At 33.5% G+C, this 18,696-nt stretch overlaps 1 protein-coding gene across 2 annotated transcripts in view; it reads left to right on the top strand.

Moving 5' to 3' along the window:
• The window catches only part of Zbtb41 (zinc finger and BTB domain containing 41), a 32,675-nt gene that overhangs the window by 9,406 nt on the left and 4,573 nt on the right, over positions 1–18,696 (top strand). For both annotated transcript variants that reach the window (XM_010635405.2, XM_033762146.1), the window contains exons 4-10: positions 556–625; positions 2,038–2,185; positions 5,131–5,260; positions 7,435–7,530; positions 9,220–9,326; positions 10,839–10,944; positions 13,728–13,816. In XM_010635405.2, the coding sequence (XP_010633707.1) occupies positions 556–625; positions 2,038–2,185; positions 5,131–5,260; positions 7,435–7,530; positions 9,220–9,326; positions 10,839–10,944; positions 13,728–13,816 (746 nt within the window). The remainder of the gene's footprint in view (positions 1–555; positions 626–2,037; positions 2,186–5,130; positions 5,261–7,434; positions 7,531–9,219; positions 9,327–10,838; positions 10,945–13,727; positions 13,817–18,696) is intronic.

The raw sequence follows: 18,696 nt of genomic DNA, 5'->3' as shown, positions 1-18,696 counted from the left end.
CAGCAAATGTTAGTTTGTTCACATTTTTGTTGCTGTTGGAATGAGATGTTTTTATATGGAAACTATCATCTGTAATACAAAAGTTTAATGTATAAAATTTTGATTATCCCCTTTTCTGTCTTGTGTTTTGCCGGGTATGTATTTAGAAATACATGGTCTTAAAATTCTAGGAAATTTGTTTTTTATATTCAAGTTTATGTTAAAAGTGTAAAAAAGTGTGTGAGAGAATATTTAATATTGTAACTTAACTCTGAAGAAAATGAAATTTACTGAAATTTGAACTAAAAAAGTCTGGTGAATAACATTGCACATTATATATAAATGGCTAGGTTCTGACATGTATTTAAAATATGATTAGAATTTTCTTTAATGATTTCTCCATAAATTTAGGGATACTGATAAATTTATTAAAAATGGTGATGATATCTGTGTTTTTACTACATGTGCCCGTCTTTTAAAGAAAGAAATCAGTACCTGATTCTTATAATTATTATTGGCAGATTATATGGAGTTTTAATCTCATCTTTTCTTCATCTTTTTCTTTTTCTTGGATAGATTTCATCCTGAAAATGCACAAGAATTTATTTCCATTAAGAAGACTAAGAGTGAAAGTTGGAAATGTGATGTAAGAATTTTTAATTTGTATTAGCAAACCAAAGTAATTTAATATTGCCTTTTAGGAAAGAAAGGTAATTAGGTTTTACACTAATAGAGTTTTTTTAAATATAAAGTTATTCTGATATGAGTTAATTTTTAGATAATGCACCTGAGAGGTAGAATTTTACCAAATTTGCTATATTGTATTCTTACTGTTGTTACACGATCTGTGCATTACTGTTGGCAGAGCATAAAATGTTAGAAATCCCACACACCCCCCATTTTTGGTTATCTGTTTCTACATAATAACCTATCTCAGTAGCTAGCGTTCTTAATTGTTTTGGTTGTTTTTTTTTTTTCCTTTTTATGCATCAGGAATCCAAATTTGGGGTGGGGTTTTGCTAGGTAGTTTTTCTGTTTCCCACAGTGTCGGTTGAAGTCACTTAGTGTGTCTAGCTAGTGGGTGCTCTGGCCTGCCTTGGGGCTGCTTCCAAAGTGGCCAAGCCATGTGACTGCCTGTTTGGTGTTACTTGATGACCAGGACAACAGGACTAGGCTAACAAGGACGGACCAGTGACTAGGAGCATCTTTGCTCTTTTCATGAGGCTCTTTGGGCTGCTTTCTACTGTAGCAGCTGGGTTCCAGGGCTGAGTGTTCCAGGAACCTAGAATGGTAAGAATTACAAGTGTTTTTATGGTGTAGCATCAGACGTACCAAATTTTCACTTCTGCTATGTTCTTCAGATCAAACGAGTCACCATAGCAAGGTAGATTTAATGTGACGGGAACTAGACTTCTTTTTTAGTGGGAAGCAAGAATTTATGAACATCTGTCCTATTACATCTCTAAAGTATTCTTTCAGTTCTATCTTCCGCTTACTGAGTTTTATCCTCAGCTATAAAATGATGAAGTTGATAATTATGTCTTTCATAGGATTATTGTGATAATTAAATAAAATAATCCATGAAATACCGAGTATTGTGACTGGTATATGTGTTTTTTGTTGAAATAGACTCATAAAATTCTTACAGATGTCACATTTCTCTAAAATTTGTTTCTTCCTTCTGATCACTTAAAGAGATAAATTTTGAAATGCTTTTTCTATGACTTCTTACTCAGATTTCTAGTCAAAAACATGGGGACAATGATAAAGTCTTTTATTTTTCACATATAAGTAGCTTAAACATATATTTCATGAATTAGGAAATTCCTGTCTAGAATTAAGCCCTATTAAACATACAAGTAGATGACATTCAATTATTTTTAGTACTAATTTAAAATACTTCCTTATAGTAATTTCACCAGGACCCCCCTCCCTCCCTACAATTAAAATTTGGCTATACTTTTGGGAGGGATTTTCGTCATCTGAATTTTTTTTCTCATTATGAATGTTTTAATTTTTAACTCTGATTCTTTTGCATTTATATGCATTTTAACTTAGATTTGTAAGAAATCTTTTACTCGAAGACCACACTTGGAGGAACATATGATTCTGCATTCTCAAGATAAGCCTTTTAAGTGTACCTATTGTGAAGAACATTTCAAATCACGGTTTGCACGGTTAAAGCATCAGGAAAAGTTCCATCTGGGTAAGCAAGATACTCTTTCTTAAAGCAGTCGTGACAGTTATTGATGACTACATCATAATGGAGGAGACATCTACTCTGAAGCTGCTCTTTCTTTTGAAGTCCTTATTTTTTTAAAGTAGTTTCGGGTTCACAGCTAAAGTAAGAGGTTACAGATACTTCTCATTATACCCCCTGCTGTCACACACCCATAGCATTCCTGTTGTCAGCATCCACAATCAGAGTGGATTTTTTTTTTCAGTACTGAGAATCGAACTCAGGACCTTGCGCTTGCAGGCAGGTGCAGTGCCATTGAGCTAAATGCTCAGCCCCAGAGTGGTGTATTTGTTACAGTTGATGAACGTCCAAGTTTTGGTGCTTATAAAAAAAAACTGTTATAAACATATAATGCAAGTTTTTATATGGACACAAATTTTCAGCTCCTTAGGTAAATGCCTAGGTGTATGAAGGCACTAGTAGATGGTAGGAGTATATTTACTTTATAAGAAACCACCATCTCTCCTCCAAAGCTACTAAAATAAATGTATAAAAGGATCGACATTTTTAACCTTTAAAGAACAAAGCATGTCTGAGAAGATAGATTTAAAAAACTTACTCCATTACAAATGGAGGCTCTGAGTTGTGTGACACACAGAGAGGTAGGCTCTGTGTGTCACAAGAAAAGAAAATAAAGGTTGGTTTCTTGATGAGAAGCAGGAAGGAGTTTCTGAGAAAGAACACACTTGAGTGAATCTAGAAAAAAAGTTAGGCACTGGTGTAGTCAACTCCAGTCATAATGAAGACTCAAAGATTACAAACCAGGAGGGGAAATTGAAGAGACTGAGGCTGGTGGTTTTGCTAGTTTTCTTAGACATTCCAAGAGGGGTGATTGGATCGTGGGGACACTAAACTTATCAGTATAGCTTTTAAAAAAATTTTTTTGGCTTCTTTCCATATTTAAAGAAATATATATGAAAATTCTAGTTTATTTGGTGTGTATATGCTTATAAATTAGAATTTTCACAATTCTGGGAAGGATTATGGTGTTTTGAGAAGTGCAGGTTGAAATCACTATGAATTTGTCACTTTAATTTGTCTCTTTTTTCTTCTTTTGGTTTTTACCTTGGCCACATTTGGTATGACTTGTGACAAAGTATCAGCTTTATCAGTATTTTATCCTACCAGCTTAGCCTAAGACAGGAATGATATATTTTTAAATAAAAGTTACAGGAAAATATGATGAATGCTCATTTTGTGTCTTTTATAAACTTAATTGTGTGATTTTCACCTATACAAATTCTCTCCTTTTGTCAACTTCTTGGATCCTTTTGTACTATGTAGGCACAGGGAGAGTGGAGAAATTTTTAATAACACTGTACTAAGCACAACAGTAGATATGAATTAATATGTACTTGTTGAATGAGTTAAAAAGTGAGGAAAAGATTCATATCACATGGAAAATATATATATTAGAAATTAAGAATGTTATAGATGCTAGATACAATGTAGTTTTTTTTGTTTGTTTGTTTTTGTTTTTACCGGGGATCGAACTCGGGTCCTTGCGCTTGCAAGGCAGGCCACCGAACCGCTGAGCTAAATCCCCAGCCCCACAACGTAGATTTTAGATTTAATCGAACTCGGGTCCTTGCGCTTGCAAGGCAGGCCACCGAACCGCTGAGCTAAATCCCCAGCCCCACAACGTAGATTTTTGAGGTCATCTCTCATTTCTAATATATAAAAATATTGAAATTTTCCCAAGGCTACTGAACAATTTTGCCTGTAGATAAGTTTGTGAATGCCAGTGTCCAAATTGTGCTATTATGTTTAATTCATTACAACTTCTTCATTAGCTTCTTCTTTCAAATTTTGAGACATCTTCCGAATGTATGTCTTCTTGAGGTCTATCTTCTGTGTTTCTTTTCAGTTATTCCTTTCGTTTGCTATTCAATAAAACTTATTCTTTCCACTCGTTTACTTGGTAAAATCATGGTGAAATTCAGAATCCAGCTAAGATCATATTACTATGAGAAATTTGGTTTAATTTTGTAAGATTAAACAAAAATGTGGTGCAGTATTGTCACTCTACTCAATATCACTAAAAACTCGTGGTCATGGCAGCAGTATGCAGTGTAATCAAACGACATAGTAAATGTTTAAATTTTAAACAATTTATTCCAGTAAAAGACACACTGCCGTTGATTCCCCCTCACAATACTCTCCGTCCCTTTGAGCACATTTGTCCCGGCATTCTTGCCACTTTCCTGCTTCATGAATCTGCAGTGACTGCTGCTGTTGAGTGCCACCCAACAGACTGGCAGGCTTTGTGGTGTGTCTCCATCCACCTCATGCAGTGGATCCGACCGCGGAAGGTAAACGTTTTAAATCAGTTCATGGCACTGAGGCAGCCGTGGCAGTACCACTAAAGACACTTACCAAGGAAGGCTTCCTTCAGAAAGTGACAAGAACTATGGGGTAAGTCTGGAACAAGGGAAGTGTTTTGAGGGTGATTGATGCCAGTGTGTCTTTAGTGTAATAATTTTTTAAAATTTAAACCTTCACCATATCACTCCATGTGTATTTCCAGGATATAAGTTCTGTTATTCTTTTCATTTTTTCAAGGTTTCACCTCCTCTTCATAGAGAGTATATAGTATTTTCTGCTTTGTTTCAGCCTGATTTCAGAGTAGGAGTTGGCCATTGCAATTTATAATTTAGTAGTTTATTCGGCATTTGTTATATGTCTGTTACATGCCAGCCCTATACATGGCTCTAGAGGCCTAAAGATTATAGTTAACTGACTTCTAGAAATAATCTGAAGGGGAGAGAAAACTACAAGTCAATAAATGCAGTGTATTATGATACATATACCTTAATGTTAGTTGGCATAAATGTATAGCAAATCTATTGTTTACCTCAGTATTGAGCTTTAACTTTAAATGCACACTGTTCTTGTTTTCCTTTTTCTTTTAGGTCCTTTTCCATGTGATATATGTGGTCGGCAGTTCAATGACACTGGAAATTTGAAACGTCATATAGAATGTACTCATGGTGGAAAGAGAAAATGGACTTGCTTCATTTGTGGGAAATCAGTACGAGAAAGGTGACGAATTATTTCTAAAACCAGAAAAATTTTAGCACATTTATGTAGAAATAATTATAAATATGGCATGTGAATGGATACAGTAATTAAAGACGCAATACCTGAAGTATACATTAATTTAAAATATAAAGATGAAAGAAGAAATTATATACACTACAGAAGATGATATGGAACAGGATTTGCAGCTTTAGATGGTTGACATGTCATTTGATCTCTAATCCAATTAAATATTCATTAAAGTTTTGTTTTTAAAAAATAGAAAAAATAGGTGTCAAGACTGCAAGGGTTTGAAAGCCATAAAGCAGATGAATCAGTGGTAACTGACTTAGTAAATATAAGAAAGACAAATTCCAAAGTGACAATGAGGAAATACCAAGAACCTAGTTACAGAATCCGCACAAGGTATGGGAGCAGATGCCCCTGGAACTCCATTGAAGGAATGCCAAAAAAGGAGCACTGGAGTCGAAACTCCTGAAGTTTTAGAAGCTAGGGAACCCTCAAACTCCAGCTGGACTTTGATCTGGAGATCATATTACTATTTTCTGCCTTTTAGTACTTAATAATGGCAATACTATAAGGTTTGTGCTTGCTATTCAACTTTTCAGAAGCATACACTGTATTTTTCAGACACACACATACACACACACACACACACACACACACACACACCTATATGTATATAGTAGAACAAAAAAAAGGGAATGCTTAGTATATATGATTATTTCTGAGGAAGGAGAAGAATGAGATTTAGGAGAAGTATGTGGAGGTATTTTAGGGTACTAGTCATTTTCCAATTCTTAATATATATATTTGTTTAATATTACTCTTTATAGTACATATACATTTTATAGACTCTTCAGTACACAAAAGTTTCATAACAAATTTATTTAATAGATGGTTATGATGGAGGAATGGGAGAATTAGTACACTATATACAACGAAATCATAGTTACAGATTAGAAAATTATGTAGTTTACTACATGGATTATAAACTTCTTTTTTCCTATATAGTGTTCTGTGTAAAAACAAAAAGCAAACAATTCAAAAACTCAAATAAAAATGACCATTTCATGTTTTTACTTTAACGACTTAGTAGGAGGCCTAGGAATATAGTTTTTTTCAGCCAAGGGTTTTGGTGAATTTATTGTTCATAAAATGGAGCCAGTTAAAAGGTAGACAGGTGAAATATACTGTTATGATGACTTCTGTCTAAAAAGATGGCCTGCTTGCTGTTTTTAAGGCGATTAATGAGCAATGTAGGACAAGTCAGAAAATGACATAAAATTTAGTAATTTCTTTCACAGGTTATATTTTCTTATTCCATGACACAGCTTTCACTCTGTAAAACTTCTCCCAAAGGAACTCTGAATCTGTTTTGTGCCTTTTTAGGAGTGTTTTCCACACAAATGTTTATAAATAAAACTGGCGCTTGTTAAGTGTCGGTGAACCTTGGAGAAGAGCACCCTCTGCTGGCAGAGCTCTGCTTTCATTTCTTAGCCCTTAAACTCGCTTGGTAGGGGAATGAAATAAAAACCCTGTGACAGTTATAGCTAAAAGCCTTCAAAGGTCAGTCATATTTAAAAAGTTTGGTTTCCACTCAGCACTTCAGTATGCGGGGAGGCCCCACAAGTTAGAGGTTGTCCGTGATGTGTGTGGAATAGTGATCACTGCAGTAACCCGTCCAGGGTCAGCTGGCTAAAATGACTTCGGCAGAGCAAATACATCCTTTCTGTAGGTTGCTCTTGCACTTCCACACCAAAAAGCTACAGATATTTGTAATGTCTTAAATTTTAAGACATTTTTTAAAAAGTCGAGCACACATTCGGGATAAACTGGACTCGAAAATACTATTAAGCACTGCTGACCAAAATCCACATCATTTTTGCCTAATTCAGTAATAATTGAGCTTTTTATTTGTTTCCAAAGTTTGCTTATTTGTAAGCAAACCAGTGGCAAAGGAGGCCGAAGCTTTTGCTTTATTTTAATTTTTTTTAAAGATAGAAGCATAATAACTGTGTTGTTTAGTGAAAATAACCCTAGAAAGAGCAAAAATATTGAAGGAGAAAGGGTGAAGAATTGCCATAATATCTCTTTCAAATAAGCTTTCTGGAAATGTGTGCAAAGTATATGCATTAGTGTTAAAAGAATTTTAAATATATGTATTTTTAACACAGAACTACTTTAAAAGAACACTTGAGAATCCACAGTGGAGAAAAGCCTCATCTTTGTAGTATCTGTGGGCAAAGTTTTCGGCATGGAAGTTCATACAGGTAAGAAAGCCATTTTCCCTTATATTAAGAGAAAATTGAATCTCCATTTTAGTTCTCTTTTCCTATTACTTTTTTGTGTTGAATTAAGATATTTCTTAAACCTTATTATATGAACAGTTGTGCAAAGAAAACCTTACTGAATGGATTTCTCTATATATCTTAACATTGTTCTGTATATAAGATATTGAATATTTCATTATCAAGTTTACCGAAAGATTTACTAAGTTATTACTGAAATTTCTTTTTAATTTTTTTCTTTGAAAGTTTATTAAAATTCTGGTGTTCCAAACTTGGTGTATTTTTTTAATTCCTTATTTTAAAAGGATATTTTTAGTATGACAAATACACCAAGATTAAAAACTTTAGAATTCTCGGGCCAGGGATTTAACTCAGTGGCACTGTGTCTGCCTTGCAAGCACAAAGTCCTGAGTTTGATCCTTGGTACCGGTGGGAAAACAAAACAAAATAAAAGCTCTAGAATTCTCAATTCTACAAAGTCTTCTGGGCATTCTTAATTATTTAATTGTTTTAATGGCTGACTCTGACCATATTATAGTTTGTAAAATTTTTTTTCCCAAATACGTAACCTCTTATTGTGAAATGTGTATATAATTTTAATTTTTATTAATGCTCTTTAGAATTTTAACTTTTTAAACTTTTCCAGTACTGGAGATTAAACCCAGGCTCACATACACCCACTAGCCAAGCATCTACTGGCGTGCTATGTTCCTACCCATTTTTTAGAAACTTTGAGACAGGGTCCCACTAAATTGCTCCAGCTGCCCTCCAATTTGTGAACCTCACCTCAGCCTCTTAAGTAGCTGGGATTATGGCCATGCACCATCACACTAGGCTTAGAATCTTAGTCTTAAGGCTTTAATATTTGTATTTTTATTTATTACTTCTAAGTTTAAAGAGAATGTTTTCCCTTTAGATGTAGTCTAGTCAATTTACTAATTTTTGTGTAGAATCAACACCTGTTTTGGTAACTTGAAATGGAAAAACTATTCTTTTCACTAGAATATATATGTGTACAGAGGCTGCAGGAATAAAAATGATTCAAGTTATATGAATTTTAATCTAAATCTTTAATAATCTACAGTGCCTATAAAATGGGCCCCATTTTGTTTAATTGATGTGTGGAAAGTGGTAAAATGTAATTTTCATAATTTGTTGAGGTCCTCTAGAATAAAATGTTCAACTATCAATTGTAAGTGCTATCAGTTGTCCAGAGTAGTGTTAATCCTCAGTTATCTTCCCTGTCATTTATTATCATAATCATGTGCTTAATCACTTATACACTTAACCTCATTTGTCTGATTCTAATTCCTGAAATGTACCTATTTTTATATCTCTGGGACGTGGCCAGTCAGATAAAGAATTACCATTACATTCGCTAGATTCAGTGAAGTGCATAGACTGAGAGCTTATCAAGTTGAGAAGTATTATCCAGAAGTACAATGAGCATGGCAAATATTAAAGGACTTTTTTGGAAGAGATGAATAGTAACCTTGGGATTGATTGATAAAACACTGGCAAGGACTCTGAAAGTCATACATACAAAGCAAATGATGTACGAGAATGGTTGAGTAGACAGACCGGTTTTTGTGTATTTATCATTCATTCATTATGAAGCATTTTTCTTCTGGTTACTGAGTTTGAATAGTTACCAGTTTTTTTTTCTCACAGACTTCACTTACGAGTGCATCATGATGATAAAAGATATGAATGTGATGAATGTGGAAAAACATTCATTCGTCATGACCACCTTACTAAGCACAAAAAAATACATTCAGGTAAGCTGTATTTTGTTTTGGTTTTTTTGGTACCGGGGATTGAACTTGGGTCCTTGCAGTTACAAGGCAGGCCACCGAACCGCTGAGCTAACTCCCCAGCCCAAGCTGTATTTTGTATTGCTAGTTTCAAAATCCTTTTTAAATCACCTGAAAAAGACTAGTGTTACATCAGGTTTATGTTGTTGGCTATCGTTTTAATAATTTGGAATATTTTGATCACTTCTTTGTAATGCTGGTTCAAAAACTTTCCTGAAAAAGCATCTGAAAAGGAAATAATTTTATGACACGTTCAGTGCAATTTTCATAATTTGATCACCTTTTGTGACTCTGATGTATAAAGTTCAATTTTAAACAAATTCTCAAAATCAGCAATTTTCGTATTATATGAATATGTGTAATAATTACTATTGATACTTCCCTAAAGGAAAACACCATCCTAATCTGATTTTGTTTGTGTTTGAGAAATTAGTGAAACTTCGGTGTTTAAAGAGAAATAACTATAATTGGGTACTGAAGTTTATGTTGTAATGAATTTTGAAACCCTATCATTGGAAATTAGAATCTTAATAATCCTGATCAATTTCAGATCTTTATACTGTGTATATAATTTTTATATTCTGGGGATTTCTTTCATATTTTCCTCTCAGATTGATGTTCAGGAAGTGCTAAGAGAGCCAACTATGTGAGCACAATAATGGGAAAGAGCATCTCTATGAGCACAGTAGAACAGGTGATTATTATTATTATTATAAACATAATTGTAGTATACAGTATGCAGCATATAATCTTAAATGATCTCAAGCAAGTTACAGTTGTTATTGTCACTTTTAAGGCATGCTACACATCTAGTGGCTGTTTTCACTGAAGTAAATGCATTTTCATTTCTAGGAAAAGAATTCTAAATTCCTAATTCTAGTCACATGTGTTAATTGCACACTGGTATTGAGAGTGATTTTTAAAGATCAAGCCTTTGTAACTCAAATTAAAAATAGAGATTTGTGTAGAATTTTCTATTGTATTTGTGTTTTTGGCTCATTGCAAATGTGAGAAATCCCCATAAGTGAAAATCTTTTAAAAGCAAGGTACAAAGATCTGAAAACGTTCAGGTCCTTTTTTTCAAACAGTAAAACAGACTCATCTCTATCCGATCAATGTTTATTTGAAGTATTTCATGTCCAGATATACAGTTCTAAAAAAAATCCTGAATTTTGAAGTGATTTCATTTATCTTACTTTGTTACATTGAAAGGTAAGATTGGATGTCTGCAGGAGAAGGCCACTAATTTTTTGCCAGTAGGGAAAAGATTTACATCTATGAAATTAAGCCTAGATTCTTAAAGGAAAGATACCTAAATAAGGAACATAAAGAGAATAGCCTAGAATATAAAAAATAGCTTTACTTACCTGGTGTATTTGCCGCTATATGATGTTCCAGTTTGGTCCTTTGTTTTTGTTGAAAAAAAAAAAACTAAAATGCCTACTATAATCAAAATATTTGGGTCTTTATTTTTAGGTGAAAAGGCTCATCAGTGTGAAGAATGTGGAAAATGTTTTGGTCGGAGGGATCATCTCACTGTTCATTACAAAAGTGTGCACCTTGGAGAAAAAGTGTGGCAAAAGTAAGTGGAAAAGCAAAATTTCTTAAATTTAGTACATTGGCTGAGTATCTAGTGGAGAAAATTTACAACTTTTTTGTTTGTTTTGTTTAATTGGGGATGGGTTAACTCTTTCTCTAGTTTCCGTAGCACTTTACAGAACTAAAAGCATATTTTTCCTACTTGTTTTCACTTAAAGAGTAGGATGTGGTAGACATTGTTTTTTGTCTAAAAGCATATATCATAGTCCTTACAATTAAAGTTTGAATTTGAGATTAACTCAGAAGTACTTCTTTAACACTACACTGTTGCTTACTAATTCACTTTATGTATTCTATTTATAATAAAAACAGAGGACTAATATTTCCTTTTTATTTAGGTGTTATTTTATTCCTAAGTTCAAATATTAAATACCTGTTGAGAAGTGAGTTGATGAGAACAATATCAACTTTTTTCCTATGTGTGTTTTTATTAATGCATATGAAATTTACAAAATATCAGGTTTCATTTTGGAATTTTCATATAACATTTTGATCATAGACGTCTCCCCGTTACCCTCCCTTGCTCACCTTTTCCCCTCCCTCAATCCCCTTCATCTTGTCTAATAGTCTCCCTCCTATTTTTATGTCACCTGTTTTTCTAAATTCCACATATTTGGGGAAACATGAAACTTGTCTTTCTGCATCTATTTTAGTTATTGTTATGCTCTCTATTTTCCTGCAAAAGACACTGTTTTGTCTTTATGGCTGAATAATGCTCCATTTTGTGTGTGTGCATGTGTGTGTGTGTGTATGTGCGTATGTGTTTGTGTAGCATTTTCTTTATCCATTCCTTCATTGAAGGGTCCTTGGACTGATTTCATACCTTGGCCATTGTGGATTGTGCTGCAGTAAACATAGATATATATCAAGGAGTGGTATAGCTAGATCATGTGGTAATTTCATTTTTAGTTTTTTGAGAAAACTTCCTACTGATTTCCATAGTAACACTAGTAATTTACATTCCCACCAACAGTGTGTAAGGATTCATTTTTCCCATACACATATTGGCCAACAGATATTGTTTTTTATATTCTGTTGATAGCCGCTCAAATGGGGATGGGATGAAATCTCAGTATAATTTTGATATGTCATTCTCTGACAATCAAAAATGTTGAACATTTTTTCATGTCATTATTGGCTATGTATATATTTTTTAAAGTGTTTGTTGAGTTCATTTGCTTTTTTTATTAGAATATTTGTTCTTTTGGAGTAAAAGTATTTTACTTGTTTAGATATTGTTTGTTTTTGGTTTTGTTTTGTTTGTTTTTCGTTTTGTTTTGTTTTTTTTTGTTGTTGTTGTTTTGTACTGGGGCTCAAACTCGGGACCTTACGCTTTTGAAGCAGGTGGTGGAACCACTGAGCCAAATCCCTGGCCCTGTTTAGATCTTGTTATTGTTCTGTACTGATCCTCTGTTGGAAGAATAGCTAAGAAAGATTTTCTCCCATTCTGTAGTTGTCTCATTGGTCTGTTCATTGTTTACTCTGCTGTACAGATACTTTTTAATTTAATGCAATCTCAGTCTTTGTCTGTGCCAGTCACTTCATGTGTTTTCTCCCATGTTTTAGTCTAGCAGTTTCAGAGTTTCAGATCTTATACCTAGGTCTTTTCATTGAATCCATAGACTGCTTTCAGTAATGTGTCCATTTTAACAATGTTAATTCTGCCAGTCCTTGAACATAGATGGTCTTTCCATTTTGTATTGTCTTCTTCCTGTTCTTTCTTCAGTATTCTGTAGTTTTCATTATTGAGGGCTTAATACTTTTGGTCATATTAATTTTTAGATATTTCTTTTTTTTTAAACTATTCTGAATGGAATGTTTTTTAGATTTTTTTCTTAGTGAGTAGCACATTATTGGTGTATAGAAAAGCTATTAATTTTTATTTTCATTTTCTGCTATTTTGATGAATTTGTTTATCATATCTAAAAGTTTTGCTTGCGTCTTTAGGGTCTTTTAAGTATAGGATCATCTCATCTACAAATCAGAATAACTTAACTTTGTTCTCTTTGCATCCTTTTTTCTTGCCTAATTGCTCTAGCTGAAATTTCAAGTGCTATATTGAATAGAAATGGAAACAAAAGATATCCTATTCTCATTCCTAGTTTTAGAGGAGATGCTTTCAGTTTTTCTCCACTTAGTATGATGGTGGCTATAGGTTTATCATATAGATAACTTTCATTGTGTTAAAATATGATCTTTCTGTACCTAGTTTCTTTAGGGCCTTTATCATGATTTTTTTTTTCTGCAGAGCAGTATCAGCTCTTTTGTGAATGTTGATTTTGAAATTATTGCAATTTCTTTTTAATCGTCCATAGTATCTATTTATATAGATCGAATTTAGTCTTTTTAGCATGTAGTTTTACACTTACAATGGCCACCATGGAAATGTAGAAGAGTTCTACCACTGCAAGAATTCTGCTGCTGCTTTTAGTGCTACTTGGGTAGCCAGCACTTCCTTTCCTCTTTGGCCCACTGTTGATCTGTTTTGTCCCTATAACTGTCTTTTATATATTTCATGGCTGATAATAATAAAAGCTCAGCAGTTTGAAGCAGTTAAACATTTAAAGATATCTTTTTATAGATTTGGTTGATGTCTATAACAGGAAGAGGAAGAATTAAGAGGCAATATTGATACTTAACATATTCGTGTTTCTTCAGAGTTCTATGCCTTAGTAACGTAATTATATATACAGTTGTGTATAAAGATGTAAATTATTTTCATTGTTATTAAAGTTATATTGAAAAATAAAATATTTGTTTTCTTAGATATAAAGCAACATTTCATCAATGTGATGTTTGTAAGAAAATTTTTAAAGGAAAATCAAGTCTGGAAATGCATTTTCGGACACATTCAGGTAAAACTCTTTCAGTATTTTATAAAAGTTTTGTATAATTATTCAGGAGTAAAATGTGTCCATATATGTTGTTCTTGGATGAATATTTTTCACTGTTAAGATTTGTACTCAAGGGCTGGGAATTTAGCTCAGTGGCACCGCGCATGCCTGGCAAGCACAGCGTCCTAAATTCAATTCCCAGTACCAAAACAAAGCAAAAAGATTTGTTCTCATGCTGGGCACGGTGGCTCGCACCTGAAATCCCAGCTACCCTGGAGGCTGAGGCAGGAGACTCACAAACTCAGGCTAGCTTCAGCATCCCAATAGCTTAAAAAGACCTTGTCTCAAAAATAGAGGGGTGGGACTGTAGGGGAAGTAGCTCCGTGGGAAGACTCTGGGCTCCCTCTCAGTATTGCCGGAAAGTTGCAGTAGCTTTGAGTATCACTTTTTAGAATTTGGAAACTGTTTCTACATAGGGAATTTACTAAATTTCTAGTACTTATTTTCTGCTTTTCTGAGTGTTTTCCAATTGTTTTTTTTTTTTTTTTTTTTTTTGGTACCAGGGATTGAACTCGGGTCCTTGCCCTTGCGAGGCAGGCTACCGAACCGCTGAGCTAAACCCCCGGCCCTCCAGCTGTTCTTTATTTCGTTTTCTGAAGGCCTTTCCTAGGTTTTAATTTTCTGTTTCTTGTTTATTCTTCTCTTTTAAAAGCGTAATGCAGATGTGCCCTTTTTGTCATTTACCAAGTCACCATTTATAGTTGTCCTTTGGCACAGCCAGTCATGATTTATAGGTAATTAATGTTGAATACATTCCAGAAATTTTCACTAACTCTTCCCTTTTTTCCCTTTCTGGAAAGCAATTACGTTTTGAAACATAGACTATGTTGGATTTTTGTCTTAGTCTTTTTTGCCTTCACATATAAATTAACAGTTTTCAAAAATTTCTTTTTTAAAGAAAGAACCTTTCTTGTACAGTTATAAGTGCTTTGTTTTATATTCACTTTGGATTTTATAAGCTGCTATTCAGAGGGTGAACATTATTGATTTCACAAATATTAAAATGTCAAATAACTGAATTTCTCAATTTAAAGTACCAAAGAGTTACAGTAAAAATTTATTATTTAAAAAAATTTTTTTTTCCTCATTGAATTTATTGGTACATTTTAAGTATACAGTACAGTTACATTCATTATTAGGACCTTGTACCTTTACGTGACAGGTCCTGGTTCTCATTTCTCCCCTTGTCCCTGCCCTCCCTTCACCCCTCCTCCCCTCCCCCTTTACAAACACTTCATTTCCCTTTCTTCATTTTCTCATATTTTTTTTCTTTCCCCTTATTCCCTTTCCCCTACCCTTCCCACTTTCCCTACACCTTTAGCCCTTTTCTTCCTATTCCACATTGTCAATTATCTCATTAGGATCTTATAAAAATTTATTATCGATGCAGTACAGTTATTAAAAGCAAAATTATACCTTTCTCCAAATGAAAAAGTTGTAATTTGGTGCACATATGTGGAAGTATAAAATGAGCAAACTAAGCGCTATTTTCCACATCATTTAAAAGTAGGAGCCTAACAACTTACAAGTGGAAAGAGATGACAGACTCATAGGAAGTTAATTTGAGACCATTGATGATTTAAGAATTATAATATTTCAGGAATTATTCTAGAGGAGTTATTTAATAATGTTGATTAAATGGCATTAAAATTTTTGAAAACATTTATTTGTTATACTACAATTGATTTGTGACCAATAACAATATAGAATTCCTGCTGAATTCCTATAGTCCCTGCACTCAGGAGCTGAGGCAGAAAGGTCGTGATGAGTTTGAGGTCAGCCTGGGCTACATAGTGAGTTTAAGGCCTGATAGTGAGACCCTGTCTGAAAAAACCAAAGAAAAAAATATTTATATAAAAATATATATATTTATGTATGTATTTGTTTATATATAGATTTACATCTCTGGATGTATCACACATAATTGGAATTAGAGATAAATCTTTGTGCTCTTTGAAAACTCAGAAAACTGAGAGTAATTAGCTCTAGTATAGAATAAGACAGACTATTGTTACAGAACGAAGAGAAATAGTCTAAAGCACGGGTCAGCAAACATTTGTAAAGGGCCAGATAGTAAATATTTTGGACTGTGTGAACCAGTCTCAGTCAGGGGCTTGATCTGCTGCTGTTGCATGAAATCAACATAGACAACCTATGAACAATGAGCTGTATTCCATCCAATAAAACTATTGACAAATGCAGTACAGGTGGAAAACTGAAGTTTGCTTGTAATATACAGTTTGCCAACTCCTAAAATATTAAGACTTCACACAGTGGCTGTTGCAAGACTGCTGTGCCCAGGTTCATTTTTAAGATGTATAGATCAACAAACTCAATTTTGTCCGTGTATGAGAATTATAGGTATTCTGTATATTTCATCATAAATATATTAACCAAACTATTAGCTTATTCACTTTCTACAGAATGAGACTTTAATGTCTGTTGGATAGAATGACCTGATCCAGAAGAGAGTTGCTGAATTTCTTAATCCAGAAGGAAAATTGATAAATGTTGATACAGAGTAAAATTAAGTAATAATTTTATAGAACGGTTTATCTAGGAAGTGATCAAGGGCATTGAACCATCATTACCTCTGAGTAATTTTGTTCTCATTGTTTCCTGTAGTCAGTATAGCCTTAGTGTGCTGCATGTGCTGCTCAATTCTCATATTTTGGAATCCCCTTAACTAGGTTTTCTGTTCTGTTATTATATCCTTTCTGCACCCAAAGTATAATATAATAGATCGCTTAGGAAGTGTAAGATTTTTTTTCTACACTTGAATTATCTTGCCTGTGTGTTTTGTTTGTGTAATCCTCAGAGTAGTGGTTTGTTTTTTACTTTTTTATTTTTTTGGTACCAGGGATTGAACTCAGGTCCTTGTGCTTGCGAGGCACAACCACTGAGCTAAATCCCCAGCATGGTTCTATGTTTTTTTCAGTAGTTTGTTGAAATATAATACATTAGTTAAAATTAACATAAAGCTGACATCAAATTGAGTTGATTTTAAAGCCTTCGTTGATTTTTTTTTAATTTAAGGTGAATTGTCTTTGTAAGCTACTTTTATTGAAGTATTACACCTGAAGTGTGCAGGCTGTAATGAACAGCTCAGTGAATTTCTTTGATACTTAAAACTATAGTTTAAAATCAGATTTACCTAGCTACAGAGTAAATTTTCTTTCCAACCTATCTTGCTACTCTTTGGGAATTTAAGTAAGAGAAAAGTTAAATGAAAGATTGGGCGGGGGTTTGAGACAGTGTCTCACTATGTAGTCGAGACTGACCTGGAACTCACTATGTAGCCCAGGCTGGTCTCGAACTCACAGCGATCCTCCGGCCTCAGCCTCCTGAGTGCTGGGATTACAGGCGTGCACAACCACGCCTGGCTGATAATTATAGTACCTTTAATGAAAAACTTTCTTTATTCTTGTTATTAGTAATTTATCTTTTCTTTCTGGGGATTTATTGATTATATTAATCTTTTCAAATAAACAGTAGCTGTTGCTGATTTTTCTTTTTTTAATTTTTTGTTTCTGCTTTTTTCATTTTAATTCCTTTTCTTTCGGTGTAATTTCTGTCTTGCCTTAGCCTCTTTATATAGATAACCTAAATTTTTAAATTTTACCATTTTATATTTTACTATTTGTAGTTTAAAGATATGTTACTCTTTATACTGCTCTGGGTATATTCCATACCTCAAGTTCACATTCCCAGTTTAATTCAATTAAAATATATTCTAATATCTATTTGAGTTTTTTCTCTCATTCATGTTTTTTTATATTACTCAATTTCTAAATATTTAAGGAATTTTCTAAGCATGCTATATCATTGATTTCTAGCATAGCTTTACTCTGCAGAACAGTTTTTCAACATTCTACATTCTTACTTTTTTTTACTTATTCTATAAATTACTGAGAGATCTATGCTAAAATCTCTTAACCAAATCATCATTATAGATTGTTTATTTTCCCTTTTGGTTTCTTCTATTTTTTGCTTTATACATTTTGTGGCTGTGTTATTGGATATGTACAGCTTGTTATTTCCTTCTGTCCAAAGGTCATTTTATCATACTAAAATACCCTCTTTATAATGAGATAAACCAGTACACACAGAGACACACATGCCCTGGGGATCAAACTCAGGACCTTGCAGGTTTGCAAGGCAGACGTGATGCCACTGAGCTGCATCCCCAGCCCACCAGCATACTTTTTTGATACAGTTGAATCATGTGTTTTTTTTTTTTCCACTCTCCTAAGTCTTCCAAGGACATGCATTTAAATGGATGACTTTATTTTATTATCAGTTGTACATAATAACTAACTTTTTTTTTTTGGTACTAAGATTTGAATTCAGGTCCTTGCACTTGCAAGGCAGGCCACCGAACCGCTGAGCTAAATCCCCGGCCCATTTTGGTGTTTTTTGTTTTGTTGTTTTTGGATAACTAACTTTTAATTGGAATATTTGATTCATGTAAATTGTCTCTGATTTCTTATTTAGGCTTAAATCTGTCATGCTGTTTGTGACATCTATTCCTTGATACTTTAGTTTTCACTTTCTTTATAGTTTTCACTTTCTTTATAATTGTTTTCTTATCCATTGTCCCCTCAGGTCAGCTTGTTAAATATGTTTTCATTATTCTCTTAGTGGTTAACAATGTGTACCCTTAGCTTAGAGCCACTTCATCTTGTAGAAATGATAAAATAATTTAAGTTATTCACTTCTCTGACAGTGCAATTTATAGCACCCCTTTCTCTTTTATATACTACATATTTTAATTTTACAATTTCGCATTCATTTTAAAGCATATGTCGTTATTATTTTCAGTGTACTGTTGATTGAGTGCT

Source organism: Fukomys damarensis, unplaced genomic scaffold, assembly GCF_012274545.1.
Source record: "Fukomys damarensis isolate Sample0158 unplaced genomic scaffold, DMR_v1.0_HiC HiC_scaffold_11, whole genome shotgun sequence".
Classification (NCBI taxonomy): domain Eukaryota; kingdom Metazoa; phylum Chordata; class Mammalia; order Rodentia; family Bathyergidae; genus Fukomys; species Fukomys damarensis.
The sequence above is the reverse complement of the archived record's forward strand: the minus strand, read 5'-3'. Positions and strand labels throughout refer to the sequence as shown.